At 41.2% G+C, this 22,259-nt stretch overlaps 1 protein-coding gene across 1 annotated transcript; it reads right to left on the bottom strand.

Annotated features, from left to right (window-relative positions):
• Positions 1-684: 684 nt before the first annotated feature.
• Positions 685-14,560, bottom strand: kiaa1456l (kiaa1456 like). Its single transcript, XM_002934674.5, has 4 exons — positions 13,876-14,560; positions 6,146-6,300; positions 2,654-2,827; positions 685-2,310 (listed from the first exon to the last, which is right to left on the bottom strand). Exons 2-4 carry the CDS (start codon positions 6,297-6,299, stop codon positions 1,301-1,303), a joined length of 1,338 nt encoding a protein of 445 aa, XP_002934720.2. The 5' UTR covers position 6,300; positions 13,876-14,560; the 3' UTR covers positions 685-1,300.
• Between the last annotated feature and the right edge of the window lie 7,699 nt (positions 14,561-22,259).

Below are 22,259 nucleotides of genomic sequence, written 5' to 3'. Positions count from 1 at the left end.
AATCACCAGTGGAAAGGCCTGCACGTTGCTTTGTTTTTCCAGTGTCACACAAAGTTGCCTACAAGAGGAAATTTTGTGCAACTTCAGAAAAACAAAGCAGAGCATATGCGTTCCACTGGTGATTCACTTTGTTGCCGGTGGAAAGGCAGTCAGAAAGATAAGCCACTGCAGTAGCAGAGATTTATCGTGCGTGACTAATCTCTCTTTATTAGCTTTGTACCAATGTTACATAACTTAGGACATAACAGGTTTTAGGCTCTTTTTAAAGGGGAAGGAAAGGCAAAGTCACTTGGGGGTGCCAAAATGTTAAGCACCCCCAAGTGACTTTAACCGCTTACCTTGTACCCCGGGCTGGTGCCCCTGTTAGGAGAAAATAGCACCAGCCCGGGGCACCTGGAGCGCAGCACTTCCTCCTTCCGCTTTCCACTTCCTAAACTGCCGGTGGCCGGGCATGCACAGTAGAGCGAAAAAGCCGACTTAAATGTTTAAGTTCGGCTTTTCACTCTACTGCGCATGCGCGCGCAGCGAAGCCGGAAGGAGGAAGCGCCGGCAGCTACCCCGGGCTGGTGCTGTTTTCTCCTGACAGCGGCACCAGCCCGGGGTAAAAGGTAGGTGGTTAAAGTCACTTGGGGGTGCCTAACATTTTGGCACCCCCAAGTGACTTTACCTTTCTTTTTCCTTTAAGTTATTTTGGAAATTCAACTTTATAGGAATATGCAACATGCATCAATCTCGTAATTATTATGTCACATGTTTCCATTATCTTGTCCAACACCTGGACACCCTGCCATTTAAACAGACAGCAATGTTTACTTTAGTAGGCAAGTTTTAAAAAAGCTATATAAAGAGTCTGAAGATGGAAGCAGTATATGGAACTGGAAACATGTTTTTTGGGGGGTAGGGGGAATTCCTCCAAAACGGAACCCTATTTTAGGGACAAGACTGCGTCCTCTGAAGAAGTTTATCATCTATGTATAATAAACAGAAGCCAGCAGCTTGGCTTTTTTTCTATACTATCCATGTACAGTGTGGAGAGAGAAAAGAGCATCAGATAAATGTATGCTTCTATTTGTTATGCAAACAACTAAGGCAAAGTAAGGCCCTCACACAACTCAATCTCAGACTAATACACCTCTTGCCTAGAGGATGTGTACACAATACTATCGCTATCTAGTGGCCTATATTTTTGTCACTTGCTTTTAAAAGGCTTTGAACATGTAAATTAAAATAACTACCTCATTTTACCTGTTAGACAAAAAGTTACAGTTTAAATGCATATTTTTGGACAATTATTATACTTCTAAACATCATGATTGCTAGTATTTTTCTTCTCTGCAATTAGGCACCAGTTGCCATGGTCAAAACAGGAACTTGTAATTTGAAGCTCTGGTACATCAGTTTCCAACAGGTTGCTAAGCTCCCCTTCCCGGAACACATGGTAGTATCTCATGAATGCTTTGGAATCACTGTGATCATTCTCCTCTTCTCCGACTGATATGGTTTCATCCAAAATGGAATCGTTTGATTCTGTTGTTGATGTGCGCTTTAATAATTTACAATGTGCAAGCTGGCTATCTTCATTGCTGCCTATATAGTTACTGTGCTTGTCTTCTATCTGATCGGAAGCTTGCTTTGGGTCGCTAGGATCAAGTCTGCAGAACTTTCCATTTTCATTTTGGCCAGCATTTAAAGCTATAATCCACTGAGTACTATTTTGTGATTTATTTTTAATAAATACATCATCATCAAAGCTGTGTTTCTTCATAAATAACCTTTCGTGCCCAAGATCGACGCTACAGTGCCGAGTAGGCTGGACAGATACAGGGCTATTCACCCATCCACCAACTTGGCTGAGACACTTCATCTTATCAAGATGCCTTCGCAATGAAGATTCATCGAGCGATCGAGAGAAAAACCATGAACGGAGTGAACGACCTATGGAACTGTAAAGTCTGTTTTCATCATTTGCAAATGTAATACAGCAGGGTTCTGCGGATACGCAGTTGGCCATTTTGTGTGATTGCTTTGAATTCCCTAAATTATTTATTTCAGTTCTTTCCAGCCCTTCCATGTCCTGTGGCTTATCATTATGGTTAATATTAATTTTATTTTCAGGCTGGTTGGTTTCAGAAGGACGGCGAGGCAGCAGTGCTTTGTTCCAGGGCACAAATACATCTTGCTTTTCAAAGCGACGACTCTTTTGTTCCATTGCCCAAACATACAGCATAATCCGACCTCCTGGAACTAATATCCTAGCCATTTCCTTTATTGCTTGGATTCTTCTTTGCTTAGTGGAAAAATGATGAATCACTAGGAAAAGAATAAGCAGAGTTCAGGAATTATTGCCATGATGCTATTTTAATCTGCCTGCATATAGGATGAAATGAAAAACTAGTTCTTTTTTCCTATTATTGCATGAATGAATGACTTCAAGCACAGAAAGTCAAGGCTCTTCTTTTAAAAATGGATGCAAAGCACAAGCTATGTGTGTGTATAAGAATATATGTGTGTATAACAAAATACTAAACACAGTACATTATCCTGAAGCCCATAGGAGAGGAACGCACATAGCAGACTACTCTGCAGTACAATGATATATTTTATTCTGGAAACCTTGCACTATCCCCTATAGGGACAAAACTGTGATTCTTACCTCCAATGGAAATGACTGTGTCGAAGCACTGGTCTCGGAATGGCAGATTCAGGTTGTCACATACCATAACTTCATGTTTGTTATTCTTGGCAATTTCCACTAGAGGCTTGCAGTAATCACATCCCAGATTATATATTTCACTGTTAACACTCAGGTATTTTCCAGTCCCACATCCTAGAAGATTAAAACATATCAGTTTTAGCTGTTTCAGATGAAAATATTCCTCCATTACATTTAAGACAACATTAATCGGTTAACTGGAAAATCTGCTGACGCATTACTAATAAAATACATCTTTCTGCTCCACCAACAAGAGATTTCAAATCCTTAGAGGAGAACTATACCCCCGGGCACAAAAAGCCCCCTTAACTATCATTGCCTAGACCCCACAGAGTGTAAACTTAAAAACTATGCGATAAGGGAGAGGTGAGGGGGGTCTAGGCAATGATAGTTAAGGGGGCTTTTTGCACACGGGGGTATAGTCCTCCTTTAACCAAATGTGGCATTAAAGCATAAATATTAATTTCCCCTTTGCTTACCCATATCATTCACTGTAATACTGAGCTCCATTTATAATTCTACCCTCATTTACTGTACTCAAGAGTCTGGAACATCAATTTCATTTTTTTAGAATATGTATAAATTATAAGTTATTGCCCCAGTGTCAAATGTGCCAGAATCTTAGTTACATACAAAATGACACGTATAACATCAAACATCAAATACTATCACAGTTCTTAACACTTACTGATTTTAACAGGTCAAGTGTCTTGAATCTGTCCAACTTTCACATTGAACTCAATTACACCTCTTTCTACTTGATGACAGTATGGTATAATTCAAACTGGATTGCATGTGACTACAATTTATTCCCAGAACCTTGGTTGAGCTATCAATCCTGTTAAGAGTCATCGCAAGGTGTCCACCATCATAAACTAAATTGAATCAATATAAGGTGTCTTCTAATATACCAACATAGAACAGCTATTTTTAGAGAATTTATCTCTTTGTACTCTTTTTTCCTCTTGAGCAAGTAAAGATATTCAGAACAAAACACATAAAGAAGTTCTTTATTATCTAAAATGCTGAATTGCTCTATTGTCCTGTAAGCAGACCCTGTAAGCTTTTTCTTTAATGAATACATACTGAAACTGTATGTAACTATTGTTTAGGCACCAATGGACATATCTACCTATATGTGTGGCATGATTCACCCTCTGTCAGATGAGTTGGCAATGTCACCTTAGGAGGAGTGTTATAATAACTCTAGGTTGTCTTACCAGGCCACTGGTTCACATTGGCTGGAACACATATGGACAACATTATGTTAAAAAGCACGGCTATTTCTTTAAAGTCTTAGGGCAGATGTACTGCAGACAGTGTTTTAGTGATGCCTTAGTTTTGCTGTAAGGAAGAATTAACTAGAGAGTCCCTATAACAATATCAAGTAAGGAGTTTTAACAGCATTTATGTCTTATATGCATTTCTAAACTGAAAACAGAGCAGAAAGTATTACTTTACCTAATCCTTCTTACCTAATATTTTTGATCTATTCTTTTAAACCTAAACAACCTCAAATACCATAATATAATAAACAGCAAACATTGTCACAAAGGAGTCAAAACATTATGCTTTTCAGTTTATGGAACATCTCCAGGGTACATACAGGTCGATACATTTTAAACATATTTTTATTTACTAAAAATATATTTTTCTATTTTATTATATTAGGCTATATAATAATAAAAAATCTGACTCATTCATCTAATAGTCTCCCTTGCTTATTGCAAGCCTTGAGCTGTTTTTATATCAGTGCTCGAGAGGTCATGATTACTGCTGTCTAGCTTATAAATAGCTCAAAAATAAGATGCTTATAACATTAAACTGATACATGAAACATTCTACTTCCATCTGAAAATATAAGAAGATTGTGAGGCCTTTGATCCTTATTTATTAAACAGGGAGATAAGTTTTAGAGCAAAAAAATCTTTATTTATTTGAACTTCCCTAAAAAAGCTCCTGTGGCTTCCTCACTGGTTAGGGTCACTGACCCCCTTGACAACCGTGCCTGTACAGGGTATTTCCTACTCTTGCTTTTGGCAAGAGTTTCAAACAAATCCATAGAACCACTACTCCTGTATCTCCCGATAAAAGGTTCTCCAAATATTTCAATATATTTTTAGCAAGTGACATAACAAAGAAAATGTTACAGATAACACAATTTGGTGCCAAGATCTCATTTAGGTTGGAAATTATTTGGGTTGTCTATACCATATTCATTACACCTACCCAAAACTGAATGGCATTATTTATTACAATAAGGAAAACATGCAACAATGAAATGAGTCTGTAGTCAAAGCAATAATGAAAATTCTATCACAGTAATAGGGCAAAAACACATGGGGAGATTAGTCGCCGTGGCTTTTAAAAAGTCGATCGTAGCGGCTAATCTTGCGGTATTGTGGTATCTAATCGCCGTGTGTGTCTTTGTCCATATACTGGAGTAGAATGTGCAAGGGGAAGTAGCATGTCCATCTTTTGCAAGGAGTGCATAACAGATCATGGTAGCTGTAATTATGCATTTCTCTTTCTTGGGGAAGGGAAAGAAAAGTGAATGAGGGGTAGGGTGTTGGGGAGAGAAGGTAAAAAGAGTAAACAGAGAATAGTACATTAAAGGAGAAGGAAAGGCATTTTAATGCCAATAGATTATGCACATTAGCGCAAGCTAGAACACTAAATTTATTATGCAGAAAGCTTTACCATATCTGAACAGCCCTAGAATCTCCCTCTGTTTGTTTAAGATAGCAGCTGCCATTTTATCTCTATCTTAGTAGCTTCAGTGTTGCAGCTCTAGCTGCTGGTAGCTCAGATCACACATTCTGTGGATTCTTATGGGAGGGGGGAGCAGAAGGGAGAGAGGAGAGAGCTCTGTAAACTTGGCAGGGAATGAAGGATTTTTCTGAGAGAGGAAGTCTGATACCCTAAGAACATGTGTACAAAAAAGAAGACAAGAAATCCTGTGTTTCTTTTGATAGAGCAGGGGTCCCCAACCTTTATTTCTCCAAGGACTGGTAGCAAGGAGGTTCTGTTTTTCTCAATAACCTTCAGACAAAGTAGCCTTAAACACAACTTGAACAGTCATACAATATCTACCAACCCCAATACACTCAGTGTGCACACTTATTGCCATCCACTCCCTTTCCATAAGCAATCACAAAAACTTGCAATAGGCTTGCTTCTATCCATTCCTTTTATCTTTGTGTTTTCTTTAGAATTTTAATAATCTGTTCCTTAGCATGAAAATGCTTAGACAGGCCTCGATTTGTTATGGATGTTGGGTGTGATCCTGGCCACAAGCTGTTATATTTAAGAACAGAACACAACCACCCATAACTGAAAAAGAAATCTTGAAATTGTAAAAATAAATTGATATAAATATAAGGCTAAGCAATTGCTAAACAAATACATTGTTTTTACACCACTATATTTTACCTATGTCCACAATGAGACTGCCAGGCTCTTGTTCCAGAAGAAACTGGCGCACCTTTGGCCAGGCTTTACTTTGCACTTCGTTGAAATAAGGGGCTGTGCTTTCATACACACTATGAACATGTTGCTTTTCAAGTTGGGTAGCTTCATATTCCATTCTGTAAAACAACAGAACTGGGTTACAATTCCATTATATCCTGGGGATTTCTGATTAAAGGAACAGTAACACCAAAAAATGAAAGTGTATAAAAGTAACTAAAATATAATGTGCTGCTGCCCTGCACTGGTAAAAGTTGTGTGTTTACTTCAGAAAGTCTACTATACTTTATATAAATAAGCTGCTATGTAGCCATGGAGGAAGCCATTCAAAGGAGAAAAGGCACAGGCACATAGCAGATAACAGATAAAACACTATTGTATTCTACAGAACTTATCTGTTATCTGCTATGTAACCTGTGCCTTTTCTCCTTTTTTCCAGCTTGAATGGCTGCCCCCGTGGCTACACAGCAGCTTATTATATAAATTATAGTAGTGTTACTGTAGCAAACACACTAGTTTTACCAGTGCAGGGCAACAGTGCATTATATTTTTATTACTTTAAAGCTCTTTCATTTTTTGGTGTTACTGTTCCTTTAACATACTTTAAAATACAGATAATCAAAACATTGTCAATACAATAAACTGTGAAAACGCTGAATAAATAAGTGTTCCAACAAGGTATCAAGTATTCCTCATATTTCTAGAATAGGTTGCTTATCCTTTATAAGCCTTAACCCTTCTAAACAGAATGTAATGCCCTAAAGCTGTTACATAGAAGCCATGTGCACTGCACAATGCAGTAAAAAAGACTTTGAGAACATCTCAGCAAAGCAATTCAGATTCAAAAATGTTACATAAAATTATTTCTCTCTATCTAAAATCTATCAATCTATCTATGTTAGAGTGTTCATAGCACATTTATATAACACAGTTTGTGTCTGTTATCCAGAAATTAAATATCCAGAAAGTTCCAGATTACAGGGAGGCCATCTCCTTTAGAGTCAATTTTAAGCAAACATTTTCATTTTTTGAATGATTTCCTTTTTCTCAGTATCAATAAAACAGTACCTTGTACTTCATCCTAACCAACATGGCATTGGGGTTATTTAACATTTAAATGTTTTTTTAGTAGACGCTAGGTATAATAATCAGAATTATAGAATGATCTCTTATCTTATACTTGTAGTTGTGTTCCTTCAATAAGAGTGATTAAATAAATGAGAAATAAATATCACTTGAAATGTTTTTATCTCCTATAAGGCCAGTTTTATGGTATGCCATTTACAGTCAGTCCAAACATTAAGTGGGTCGTTGTGTACACCAGGGATGCCAAAACCTGCAGTCCTCCTGGTCTTATTAAAAAATTTTCCAACAATGATCCTTCTTTTTCTTATTCTTTATAGCCCTAATTATTCTCCTCTTAATATACTGTAGACCACTTAATCTTTGCTGTAATGTAATTTAATGCCTTCACTTTCCTTTTATTGTATGATACTCTCTGTTTTTCTCTCACAGCCATGCATGTTAACTACCTCCTTTCTACTTCACTGATTTCAACTGCCTTTGGCAACTTATGTGTTCTACATTGTTATATATTTAGAACATATTTTCATATTTTATGGTCTCCAAACCATTCTTCCCTTGCTATTTATGTTGTGGTTCTAATCCTAGTAGCCTCGACAAAGTCACTTAATCTGCCTGTGCCCCAGGGACCAAACATAGACTGAGAAAGCTATGAGCCATGACTCAATTAGCCTAATTGTGCTCTGTATTATAGGCAGTAAAGGATAACAATTAAACAAATGTATCAGTCTTACAATATTACCTGATTTTTGTTGTTTTCTTGATTTCCTACCTAGGATATAGACTATGAACTGCTGTTCAAAGAGCAAAGCATAGTTATTCATAGTTTCATTATGGATTTGTTTTCAGTTCAGGGCTGGTGCTTAATTCCCTGGTGAATTATACAGCATTCAAGTTGAACATCGCTTTCCCGCTGTCATTGTTTATTGCAGCCAAACAAATTCAAAGGATTCCATTTCCTCCTACAGTGCCCGACTTACTCAGTTACAGATCCCCAGAACACAGTATTCATACATTTGCCCATTCAGTAAAGCAAGTAAAAGACACTGCCAAAAAAAGGTGTTTTTTAATGCACAATGTAGTCAAGGTGTTGGTTTATACTGCTCAAAGCAGAAATAATCCATTATAAAGAGCTAATTGAAATATTTATAAAGGTGTGTGTTATTTGTTGCAAGGCTATCACCTACATTGATACCATTATTTTAAACCAATTAAGATGTCAAAGAGTATCGGGTGTAAGGCTGATGCCACACGTGGCGTAGGGCTGATTTTTCGGCAAGCGGAAAAACGCTTGCCGAAAATTCAGCCCTACGCCTGCTACTTGTGCCTGCACCCGAATGAATGAAATACGCTCGGGTGCAGGCACATGTAGCCGATATACGCATGAAAACGCAAGACTTTGCATTCTCACGCGTTTTCATTCGTATATAGGCTATATGTGCCTGCACCCGAGCGTATTCCATTCATTCGGGTGCAGGCACAAGTAGCAGGTGTAGGGCTGAATTTTCGGCAAGCATTTTTCCGCTTGCCGAAAAAATCAGCCCTACGCCACATGTGGAATCAGCCTTAACTATGGTGTCAAATTCTGTGTTTAAAAATGGTGGCACTCACAATGTACCATAGCATTAAAGTTGTGATACTTTGTGTATCTAAATGCTATTTATTTAGGTACCATTGTAAATATGGTATGTTATAGTTACAGACCAATGCTTTTCCCATGAATACAGCAATGTCTGTGTTCCACAGCAGTGCATACATGAGAGTCGGTAAACCCCTGGCTTGCCCCTCATTCAGGCTGCCATCTGGCTTTTTTTTTTGGGTCAGGCAGTGGAAATGGTGCTTGATACTAATGTTTATTAACAGGGGAGAAAGCTAAAAATATAGGAAGGCTATGGCATTTTTCCAGAAAGGGTGGCAGCCCTAACTACAAATTACAGAAATAGAGAAGGCCAGTATGAGTTGTGAGCCACAGGGTGAGTACTGGTGCTCCAAAAGGTTATTTTCTTGGGCCAGATCATTTACTTAATAACCCTGGAAACTGTGTGTCAACAGCTCTGTCCCCTTATGTGCTGATTTATCACTCGCCCTCCAGCTCTCCCCCCTTTCATGTCTTACATGATAATGCCAATTTGTGCGTCTATTATATAGAAACATAATGTACAGTAATTCTCTGCTGCTTGACTCAAGGAAGGTGGCTCTCTGCATATAAAGCTACTGGAACACAGAGCTGTGCCTTGGTTTTTCTCCATTTACATCTTTCTGCAAGCAGAGAAAAGCTGATGTGCTCCCATCCACTCCTACGTGTCTCTGCACTTATAGGCAATGCATCGGCCTGTGTGCAGACACACAGAACAGATGGGTAATATTGTACATTATTTGTACAGCATATGCTGCAAGTTCTGTCAGCTACTTCTCTGAGTTTGCTCTTTCTCCATATTTATCATCTTCCCCAATCTGATAGAACAGCAATAATCTTTCAATAGACATAAAGCACTTACTGGGCAATACTGGAAAAGGATTGTTATGACCTCAGTAAGTAACTGGAACTAATGATAGTCATGACCTTAGTTAATCATTGGAACTCAACTTGAGTAGATAGTTAGAACCAGTCATTATTATGACTTCAGTAGATAGTTGAAACCAATGATTTTGTGACTTAAGGAGATGGTTGGAACCAATGACTGTCATGCCTTCAGTAAATGGTTAGAACCAATGAGTGTCATGACCTCAGTAGATGGTTGAAAAAAATGATTTGTGACCTCAGCAGATGGCTGGACCCAGTGATTGACTTGACTTTAGTAACTGATTGGAACCAATGAGTGTCATGACTTTTTACATAGTTGGAACCAATGATAGTCATGACTTCATTACTTGAGTAGATAGTTAAAACCAATGATTATTATGACTGAGTAGATGGTTGAAACCAATGATTTTGTGACTTCAGGAGATGGCTGGAACCAACGACTGTCATGACCTCAGTATATAATTGGAACCAATGACTGCCGTGCCTTCAGTAAATGGTTAGAACCACTGAGTGCTATGACCTCAGTAGATGGTTGAAAACAATGATGTGTGACCTCAGTAGATGGTTGGAATCAATGATTATCATAATCTCAGTAGATGGTTAGAACCAATGATTGTCATGACCTCAGTAGATGGTTGAAACCAGGGATTTCATGACCTATGTAAATAGTTGAACCAGTGATTGTCATGTACTCAGTAAACGATTAGAACCAGTGATTATCATGGCTTCAGTAGATAGTTAAAACCAATGGTAGATGGTTGGAACCAGTGATTGTCTCTACCTCTGGCCTAGACTTAGGGTAATGGCACATTGGATTTTGCCTCTTGTGCTGGATGACAAAATGCGGGTTACGGGTCAGGTTATTATTGCTCAGAACTGTTCACTGACACATTTTACTAGCAGCCATCTCCTGACCTGCAGCCCGCTGGCAGTGTCAGAGTGATTCTCACGCTAGTCTACGCAAGGGTATTCTCTGGAGATTTGTCTTCTGTGTGCCATCACCCTTAAGGTCTACAATAGATCTTCTATACATCAGGACACCACTATATGTCTGAATGTCTGAGCCTTTACTGTACAGAAAATGACACAGTACTATTGTATATATATATATTTTTTTCTCAGCTGTGGTAGCTGTAGCATGAATCTATTGTTATGATAGAAGTAGCTCTGTAATTTTGGTGCCAAAGCTGCTTTAAAAATAAACTACTAATGGCTGGTTGACTGATTCTATTAATATATTATACTGCTAATCTAGAAAGACAAGGTGTTTAAAGGGTGTAATTTCAGTGTGCAGTGTGTCTCCTACAACTGTAAGTGAAATATCCTGCCATGACACTTTATGTTGACAAGAGACACCCTGATGCCAGTAGTGCCCATTAATGATGACATGTTTCTATTTACTTAACAACCAAAGCAACAACTAGAGAAAGATTTAATAAGCACAGAAATTCTACTTTCCGCTCCTGCTTATAATCTATTCTGGTTAATGTACAATAAATGCCATGGCTTTCAATAGGCTGGCATCATCTGTGACCTTCACATAAATAATCATGATAGCGCATACAATTGCAATGTCCATTAATATAATCTGCATGTATTGTGTTGTGCTACAACATTCTGTATAACAGGATGTAAATATTCAACTGAAGAAATCAGAAAGGACAGAGTGGGGTAAAGGACAGATTTACAAAAGCCATTTTTCATTCTAAAAGTTAATTTACACTTTTTCTTCATTTTAATACTTGTGTTTATTGGAACCCATGCATACGACTGTTGTTCACTTGCCTCTACTGGTCCTAAAAAACACATTTATATTAGGAGTTTTCTTAACAGCAAGGGCAGCATACAGATGAAATAAGCTTTACTGAAGCATCTGGTTCACATGCCCCCTTCTCCACTGAAAAATATGCCACACACCACAACCATCAAATCATCAGTTTATATCATCAATGTATAGCTACCATACAAGGTAAACTACCGGTAAGTACCAGAACAAAGGTAAAGCAAGTAAATAAGGGATATAAAAGCTGATGCTTCCTTACAGCTGTGGCTCTTAAGTTAATGAGGCAATTAACATCCTTTCATGCTTAATGAAAGTAGAACTGATAAGACTAAAAAAAAATATTTTGGCTACCATGGCTAAGGAAGACAGGTGATGGGAATAGGAGCTAAATTTATGAAGACTGTAGTAGTTAGTAGACTGCTTAAAACATATCTCTGCTTGCTATGAGCAACTGCACTTGTGCTATTCAGCATCTATGTTTCTGCCCTCCTGCGGTTTATGTAGGCAAGCAGAGCTTGTAATGGTCCCTCTCCATGGGCTGCCCGACTGATATCCAGCTGAAAACTGGCAGGATATCTTTATTTGAAAATCCCAGCAGGCAAGGCCCACATTTGAGTGGTAATGTGTTCTAGTCAGACTGGTCTCCATAAGCCTCCTGCTTATCTGATCATTTGCCCATTGGCAAAGATCTGCTAATTTGGCAACCTCACCAAACAAGCAGGTGTATAGCATTTGCTCCACAGAAATTTGTGCAGCCTACGCTTGGCACTTTGCACTGAATGTGGCACAAGGTGCAAACGCCTAATGCAGCCCTGTACCTCTGTACCTTATACCTCCCATAGGCAGGTGGTAAGTAGAGAGCCCCTTCATCTTGCACACATTGACACTCTTTATACTGCACATCTGAATGGCACGCAAACTAGAGAGAATCCAAGGAGATGCCCAAGTGCCACCCCATGCTCCCCTCAGTGCTACAAAATGCAGGCATCACTGTATGTACAGGAGAAGCACAGGTACAGAATTGAACACAATGATCTGCACCAAAGTAAGATTAGTGTCGAGCAGGGAGCAAAATGCAAAAACCGTGTTTTTCCACCTGTTTTTTTTGCACTTTGCACCCTGCCTTGCATTCTGCAACTGAAGCTTGCTGTCCCTGAAGGACTTCACTCCCTAGCAGAGTTCCAGTAGCTGTGAATCGAAAAGTGACCTTGAGTGCATTTGCTTGCTCCCAGGTTCATTTCTATATTAATTCAGATGTGTAATAAACATTCAAAAAATATGTATATTTTTAAAATCCTTTATAAAACCAGATGCAAACACAATTTTGATTATGCTAAGCTCAGTAATAAAACTGTATATTTGGGGTGGGGGGGGAAATCATACACATTAAGTCCACCCTTCATTCCATGTGACAATGATGTATATCATGTTATTTCAAGCCATTAAATTAACTAGAACTCACAGACACAACCCTGCCCACACAGCCATTATCTTTGAAACAGCCATTATAATCTGACAAAGGGTGCTATAGTTCCATAGAGTGAAATATCCCTTCCCCCTCTTTCCCATAAGGATGTTGCTGTGCACCCCAGCAGAAAGGTGCATGTAGTCACCCAAAAGCTGAATTGGGTTACTGCCAGGGGCAAATGCTAATTGGCACCAACCATAAACGGGGCAAACGCTGAAATCTGATTCACTTATGTAAGTTGGTTGACAGCAAAATCTCCTGAATGGTCAGGACTACATTACCTACATGTCAAATACAGATAGGAAGTATATATAGAATATACAGGTGCAATATAAGTGTCATCTCTTGGGCATATGCATCAGTCAATGACTATTTCACAGCTAAGGAACCTCTAACCTGCATGTGTTCAGCTGTTCTGTGCATCTCTGACACCCAAATACTGGTAGGTAGCAGGCTGGACACCCCAGAGCACTCAAATACTATTCTATATTCTATATATACCAGCCCTGGAACAGCTGAAAGATAACGTGCCTACTGGGTCAAGCAAACTAGACTGAACAGAATGGTAATGTTTCTGGGTGAGTCCTGCAAGTGCCTTTAATTCTCCCAAAACTAGATTATGTGGAAATCAGAACGGCTACAAAATCCAACCTGAAAAGCTGCGGCGCTCAGTTTTGAACCAGTGCAGCCGGCAAGTCGTGTATAAACCGTGCCTCTTCTATGGATCTCCTCTGATAACCTTAACCTGAGCCGGCACCTACAGCAGCCTAGCGGTCCCCATGCCCTGTGCCTATAGGGTGCCTATGGGGTGCCTATGGGGTGCGAATTAGCTTTACCTGATAGCGAAGCGCCCCTGTCACAGCCAATTGAAAGCAGTGTGCCCATGTTGTATCACTCCGCCCGGACTGGCATGTTGTGCCCCCTCCATACCAGCTGCTGCCGCTCATCCCCAGCCTGTGCCTGCATGCCGGCTCCCCGTTGGGCAGGAGTGAAGCGGCGACACAAGGACCATTCAGCAGGGGCTCAGGGCTCAGTGCCTAGGGATGCCGAGCCAGAAGGCTGCTCCCAGAGGCATGATTGTGGGAGATGGAGCCAGGCACAGGCTGCCGGGGAGGGGGCTGGGACTGACGCTCATGTGACCTCGCTTCTCTTTTCCTGTCTCACATCCCAGCAAGGTGCATGTACATGGGAGTGTGTGGGACAGGTCCCTCGCCATTAGCAGTCGCCGCGCTTCTGTGGTGCTATTCGCAAGGAATGTGCATCCTGTTGCAGTTCAGAGTCAATAAGTGGCACAAAGTGCCCTGAACTGAATGGAGCGGCGGAGTGAGGCGCTGCTGGGGGTACAAACTCCTGCCTGGGACTGGGGGAGGCCATTCCGTACTGCATGGAATCTCCCGGCAGCCCCAGCTGCTGCTCTGTACCTAGGTGCCCGGACAGACCCTGTGGTGCCTTCGTTATTCGGTTGCTGCCGGGCTGCTACACACGATGGGGTGGGGGAGGCCGATGGGACTGGAGCTGCCACTAATACTCTCCCCTGCCTAATGTTACATTACACATCATTGTCTGAGCCTCTCAGGCAACTCGGCTGCAAAAGGAGTGGAGAAGCTGGAGGGGGAGGAATAAGCACCCTGCCTGGGCTTTGTGTTGTACAAGTATGGGACCTGTTATCCAGAATGCTCGGGACCTGGGGTTTTCCAGATAAGGGATCTTTCCGTAATTTGGATCTCCATATCTTAAAGGTGGCCACACACGTGGTGATCTGGCGATGTTTCATGCAACCGTCGGTCGCACGAAACATCGTCAGATCCGCCACACACCATCAGGGCGAAACAGCCAGGGCCGGATTTGTTGGCCGGGCGCCCCGAGGCCGCCCCCTCTCTGTCATGGCCCCCTGCGCATGCGCGAACGCCCCCTGCGCATGCGCGAACGGCGAACCTCCCCCCGCGCATGCGCGAACTCGCGATTGCGCATGCGCGGCCCTTTTCAATCGCATACGGAGCAGTGGGGGAGAGTTCCCCATTGCTCTGTATGCGCAATAAACTTTAATATTTTGGTGCGGCGGGGCGGCATGCCGCCCCCCAAATTTTGCTGCCCTAGGCCCGGGCCTTTGTGGCCTTTCCACAAATCCGGGCCTGGAAACAGCAGATAAGGAGGTAGAAACAATAGGATTTCTACCTCCTTCTGCCGATTCAGCCCTGACGCCAGATTTTGCTCAGGCGCCTTCTATGGCGCCAGATCAAAATTTTCTGACCGAGTCGACCGATATCAGCAGCTTCCTGCGATACCGGTCGACTCACCGACTTGCCATACACGCACTGAATATCGTACGAAACAAGGTTTCGTACGATATTATCGGTGCGTGTATGGCCAGCTTTAGCCTGCTAAAAATCATTTAAATATTGAATAAACCCAATAGGCTTTCTTTGCCTCCCATAAGGATTAATTATATCTTAGTTGGGATCAAGTGCAATGTTCTGTTTTATTATTACAGAGAAAAGGAAATCATTTTTAAAAATTAGAATTATTTGCTTAGAATGGAGTTTATGGGAGATGGCCTTTCTGTAATTTGGAACTTTCTGGATAACGGGTTTCCGGATAAGGGATCCCATACCTGTACTGGGTGACTGCCTTGACCTGGCTGAGCCTCCACAGCACCCACACTCAGCTTTTCCTGGGACTTCCCTTCATTTGTAGTGAAAACAGAAGGGACAAAGCAAGTGACCCCAGGCATAAAAAGTCCAAATGATCTCAACAAAAAAAAGTTATTTTGAAATCTATATCTATTATTCTCTTAGGAAATACAGTGGTGTGAAAAACTATTTGCCCCCTTCCTGATTTCTTATTCTTTTGCATGTTTGTCACACTTAAATGTTTCTGATCATCAAAAACCGTTAACTATTAGTCAAAGATAACATAATTGAACACAAAATGCAGTTTTTAAATGAAGGTTTACGTTATTAAGGGAGAAAAAAAACTCCAAATCTACATGGCCCTGTGTGAAAAAGTGATTGCCCCCCTTGTTAAAAAATAACTTAACTGTGGTTTATCAATTTCAATTTTCAATTTCAATATCAATTTCTGTAGTCACCCCCAGGCCTGATTACTGCCACACCTGTTTCAATCAAGAAATCACTTAAATAGGAGCTACCTGACACAGAGAAGTAGACCAAAAGCACCTCAAAAGCTAGACATCATGCCAAGATCCAAAGAAATTGAGGAACAAATGAGAACAAAAGTAATTGAGATCTATCAGTCTGGTAAAGGTTATAAAGCCATTTCTAAAGCTTTGGGACTCCAGCGAACCACAGTGAGAGCCATTATCCACAAATGGCAAAAACATGGAACAGTGGTGAACCTTCCCAGGAGTGGCCGGCCGACCAAAATTACCCCAAGAGCGCAGAGACAACTCATCCGAGAGGCCACAAAAGACCCCAGGACAACATCTAAAGAACTGCAGGCCTCACTTGCCTCAATTAAGGTCAGTGTTCACGACTCCACCATAAGAAAGAGACTGGGCAAAAACGGCCTGCATGGCAGATTTCCAAGGCGCAAACCACTTTTATGCAAAAAGAACATTATGGCTCGTCTCAATTTTGCTAAAAAACATCTCAATGATTGCCAAGACTTTTGGGAAAATATCTTGTGGACCGACGAGACAAAAGTTGAACTTTTTGGAAGGTGCGTGTCCCGTTACATCTGGCGTAAAAGTAACACAGCATTTCAGAAAAAGAACATCATACCAACAGTAAAATATGGTGGCGGTAGTGTGATGGTCTGGGGTTGTTTTGCTGCTTCAGGACCTGGAAGGCTTGCTGTGATAGATGGAACCATGAATTCTACTGTCTACCAAAAAATCCTGAAGGAGAATGTCCGGCCATCTGTTCGTCAACTCAAGCTGAAGCGATCTTGGGTGCTGCAGCAGGACAATGACCCAAAACACACCAGCAAATCCACCTCTGAATGGCTGAAGAAAAACAAAATGAAGACTTTGGAGTGGCCTAGTCAAAGTCCTGACCTGAATCCTATTGAGATGTTGTGGCATGACCTTAAAAAGGCGGTTCATGCTAGAAAACCCTCAAATAAAGCTGAATTACAACAATTCTGCAAAGATGAGTGGGCCAAAATTCCTCCAGAGCTCTGTAAAAGACTCGTTGCAAGTTATCGCAAACGCTTGATTGCAGTTATTGCTGCTAAGGGTGGCCCAACCAGTTATTAGGTTCAGGGGGCAATTACTTTTTCACACAGGGCCATGTAGGTTTGGATTTTTTTTCTCCCTAAATAATAAAAACCCTCATTTAAAAACTGCATTTTGTGTTTACTTGTGTTATCTTTGACTAATAGTTAAATGTGTTTGATGATCAGAAACATTTTGTGTGACAAACATGCAAAAGAATAAGAAATCAGGAAGGGGGCAAATAGTTTTTCACACCACTGTATGTGTTCCCAGCACACACAGGAGACTTCTTTATGTACAGAGGGACGACCTGTGTATATATTTTAGACAGTTGTCATCGGTCAGTCATTTCAGTGATCTGCTTGCAGTTGTTATATATGGGAACAAACATAGGAGAGTACTTATTTCATTCACAACATATGGTAGGACCAATACAATTCCAGTCTCATCTATAATGCCTCCAGAATACATGATAATGCCATTAATTCTTAAAATGGGAGTTTTCTATTTAGGAGTACCCAATAGCACATACTACTAAAAAAGTATATTTTTATGAAAATGGTTCATTTAGATAAAGTAGAGTTGTACATATGGGATTGTTTATGTAATATATGTTTATATAGACCTACATTGCTTGGGGGTATAGTTTCCTAACTGCTACTACAGTCCAATATTGGAATCTGATTCTGTGAATTTACTTAATTGTATTTAAATATACATATGATTCAGTCATTCTGTGGTGACTCAATGTCTTGCCCTTGTGTGTATGGGGTCCCAAGATGCCATTCTACAGGAAGTGATCAAAATCTGTTCTTTCAACAAACAAAATGCTCTTTGGCCAGTGACCTTCATAAGTAGATGAAGAGGCTCGTCTGCTACCCATAAAGTGCATGAACCTTCTAGAAGCTAAATGGGATGTACGTAAAATGTCCTAGAACTGGTTGTACTGTGTTGCTTGTTCCTTGCTTTATGCTGGCTCGAAGTGGCGCAACGACATGTTGGGATATAGTTGGCTCCTAATTCACACCAAATGTCAGTAGTGTTTACATTTATATACAGTGGTGTTAAAAACTATTTGCCCCCTTCCTGATTTCTTATTCTTTTGCATGTTTGTCACACTTAAATGTTTCTGCTCATCAAAAACCGTTAACTATTAGTCAAAGATAACATAATTGAACACAAAATGCAGTTTTTAAATCAAGATTTACGTTATTAAGGGAGAAAAAAAACTCCAAATCTACATGGCCCTGTGTGAAAAAGTGATTGCCCCCCTTGTTAAAAAATAACTTAACTGTGGTTTATCACACCTGAGTTCAATTTCTGTAGTCACCCCCAGGCCTGATTACTGCCACACCTGTTTCAATCAAGAAATCACTTAAATAGGAGCTACCTGACACAGAGAAGTAGACCAAAAGCACCTCAAAAGCTAAACATCATGCCAAGATCCAAAGAAATTGAGGAACAAATCAGAACAAAAGTAATTGAGATCTATCAGTCTGGTAAAGGTTATAAAGCCATTTCTAAAGCTTTGGGACTCTAGCGAACCACAGTGAGAGCCATTATCCACAAATGGCAAAAACATGGAACAGTGGTGAACCTTCCCAGGAGTGGCCGGCCGACCAAAATTACCCCAAGAGCGCAGAGACAACTCATCCAAGAGGCCACAAAAGACCCCAGGACAACATCTAAAGAACTGCAGGCCTCACTTGCCTCAATTAAGGTCAGTGTTCACGACTCCACCATAAGAGACTGGGCAAAAACGGCCTGCATGGCAGATTTCCAAGGCGCAAACCACTTTTAAGCAAAAAGAACATTAAGGCTCGTCTCAATTTTGCTAAAAAACATCACAATGATTGCCAAGACTTTTGGGAAAATACCTTGTGGGCCGACGAGACAAAAGTTGAACTTTTTGGAAGGTGCGTGTCCCGTTACATCTGGCATAAAAGTAACACAGCATTTCAGAAAAAAAACATCATACCAACAGTGGTGGTAGTGTGATGGTCTGGGGTTGTTTTGCTGCTTAAGGACCTGGAAGGCTTGCTGTGATAGATGGAACCATGAATTCTACTGTCTACCAAAAAATCCTGAAGGAGAATGTCCGGCCATCTGTTCGTCAACTCAAGCTGAAGCGATCTTGGGTGCTGCAGCAGGACAATGACCCAAAACACACCAGCAAATCCACCTCTGAATGGCTGAAGAAAAACAAAATGAAGACTTTGGAGTGGCCTAGTCAAAGTCCTGACCTGAATCTTATTGAGATGTTGTGGCATGACCTTAAAAAGGCGGTTCATGCTAGAAAACCCTCAAATAAAGCTGAATTAAAACAATTCTGCAAAGATGAGTGGGCCAAAATTCCTCCAGAGCGCTGTAAAAGACTCGTTGCAAGTTATCGCTAACGCTTGATTGCAGTTATTGCTGCTAAGGGTGGCCCAACCAGTTATTAGGTTACTTTTTCACACAGGGCCATGTAGGTTTGGATTTTTTTCTCCCTAAATAATAAAAACCCTCATTTAAAAACTGCATTTTGTGTTTACTTGTGTTATCTTTGACTAATAGTTAAATGTGTTTGATGATCAGAAACATTTTGTGTGACAAACATGCAAAAGAATAAGAAATCAGGAAGGGGGCAAATAGTTTTTCACACCACTGTATTTCAGTGGGTGCCTTATAGCTGTGCCCCAGTGTAGCTGCACCAATGGTAGTCCCACCCATGTCATTTACTGCATGTTTTGTTCTATACACACTTTGTACTTTGTTGTGGAGCCTTAGTTTTCTACAATTTCTCAGGGTGGTAGGGTGCAGATTTCCAGCACAGCATCTTAATAAGCAGTGTAGGATCCTGTCTCCAAGGATTCACAACACCCCCTGCTAAGTAAGACTTAGCTTACATGTGGCTCTTATGTGTGACAGGCAGTGGGATTCTTATTATGCATATGTATGCATGGATCGTTGTCATGCCAGGCACCATATGGCCCCGACCTGGCAAAGGGTTAACCCCTTATCACCATCTAGTCTCCTGCAGAGACCCTTAAATATGCATTTAGGGGCTGCGGGAAAGGGGGCAACTCCAACAGAGGGAGCAGACTATCCGTATCCAGCCATTTGGTGGGCGGGAAACCTGGGGCTATTGCTTTCTTTGATCTATGATCAAACAGGCCAACTGGGGACCTAGAGCAGCAGGGGGGGGGTGCAGCTATCAGAAAATATGGATTATAGAAATGGATCCATATCTCCGCTGCTTTAAGGTCCACATCCTCATAACTCACATAGGATTTATGAGGAGGCCCCAGGCTTCCAAATGATACCAAACAGGGGCAGCCTATACCCCTCTCTGAGCAGGGATGGGTTCTGGGGGACTGGGACATGAGACACCCCCCATGTTTGGTATCATTTTGATCGCCCCCATGTGGGTTAAGACAAGCCCCTATTGTCATAATAATATTGGGTACTGGCAAGTACCAATATTATATGACCAGAAACGGGCAGGAGAAGTATAGCTCTCTACAGGGGAGGTCCTGTGACGCACCCCTGGGCACTCCCTCCTCATAAATACAGTAATGAGGGAGGGTCCCAGGAGTAGGATAAAAAAGGGCACAGACCCAGGTGCCAGTTAACTCATATTTTGGGGCATCCATGTTCTTTTTGGATTGTGAGTTCACTATTCCTAAACTCTGACCTCAAGAGGGCACAAGATCCCTGTAACGTTTCTCTGTGTTTTTATCCCCTTTTATTTTTATAACTGTTCTGCAACATGTATGTCTGTTTGTAACATTCACTGCTTTTATATAACATATGCACTGTCCACTTTGGAATATTAAATATAAAATTTAATAAGTTTTTCTTTGTGCTCTATTGAACCTTTATGCCTTACGAAGAGTGTGTATGTAAATGTGTTTAACCCCTTGCTAGTTATAAGGAAAGTGTGTCTGCTTAACCTTTTGTTTGCTTGTGGGAAAGTTGTGTGTGTCTGTAGACTAAAGCTGGCCATACACGTGGCGATCTGACGATGTTTTGTGCGACCATCGGTCGCACGAAACATCGTCAGATCCGCCACACACCGTCAGGGCTGAAACAGCAGATAAGGAGGTAGAAACAATAGGATTTCTACCTCCTTCTGCCGATTCAGCCCTGACGGCAGATTTTGGTCAGGCGCCTTCTATGGCGCCTGATCAAAATTTTCTAACCTGGCCGATCGGCGAGTCGTCCGATATCAGCAGCTTCCTGCGATATCGGTCGACTCACCGACATGCCATACACGCACCGAATATCGTACGAAACGAGGTTTCGTGCGATAGTATCGGTGCGTGTATGGCCAGCTTAACTTGCATTGTCTGCTAGAGTGCTTAGCTAGGAGTCTGGGGTGATTTGCCTCTGGGAAGTGTCAGTGTGCAATAGAACCTCTAGATTTGGGTGCTTGCGGCCTTTAAACGCGGTGGTGGCAGTTTGTTTAGGCGGGTTGGGGCTGTTTCGGGTTTGATTGCATGAGTTAGCGAAAAACTGTGTAGTTGATGTGTTAACCCTTACAGCTGCCCGCCTGGTCACGTACGTCTGTGGTGGCGTTCGTGACAATCGTTTATTGGAAATACATATTTTATTACTTTCTTCTTACATAAAGAACACTCTACTTTCACTGACTGTTGTGCGGACTGTTTGCATCACATTTTGTGTTGCAATAATACATGGAATTCAGAGTTTGCCCTCAACAGCCCTGATCCCACAGGAATCTTCCATTTTTTATTGCTAACTAGTTTTAGTATAAAATTAATACATTAGACTAGTGCCACAGCTATGCTCCTAACTGCTTTCTGATGTGTCTGCACCCAAAGCCTCTATGTCGGCTCAGGTGCAAGCCCACAAAGTTGATTTCAGTGTGGAAATTCTCGAGTAGTGGCTTAAGAAGGGGCTGGATGGCTTTTTAGCAAGTGAGGGAATACAGGGTTATCTCTTAGTACAAGTTGATCCAGGGACGGGTCCTATTGCCATCTTGGAGTCGAGAAGGAATTTTCTCCCCTCTGCTGCAAATTAGAGAGGCTTCAGATGGGATTT

The sequence above is a fragment of the Xenopus tropicalis genome, chromosome 1, assembly GCF_000004195.4.
Source record: "Xenopus tropicalis strain Nigerian chromosome 1, UCB_Xtro_10.0, whole genome shotgun sequence".
NCBI classification, from domain to species: Eukaryota; Metazoa; Chordata; class Amphibia; order Anura; family Pipidae; genus Xenopus; species Xenopus tropicalis.
Note: the sequence above shows the minus strand (reverse complement) of the source record. Positions and strands in the feature narration are given on the sequence as shown.

Coding starts and splice junctions, on each gene's coding strand:
- kiaa1456l (XM_002934674.5), bottom strand. CDS start 6,299: ATGGAATATGAAGCTACCCAACTTGAAAAGCAACATGTTCATAGTGTG. Junction 2,828..6,145: donor CAGTCTCATTGTGGACATAG/GTAAAATATAGT, acceptor TTAATCTTCTAG/GATGTGGGACTGGAAAATAC. Junction 2,311..2,653: donor CACAGTCATTTCCATTGGAG/GTAAGAATCACA, acceptor TTCTTTTCCTAG/TGATTCATCATTTTTCCACT.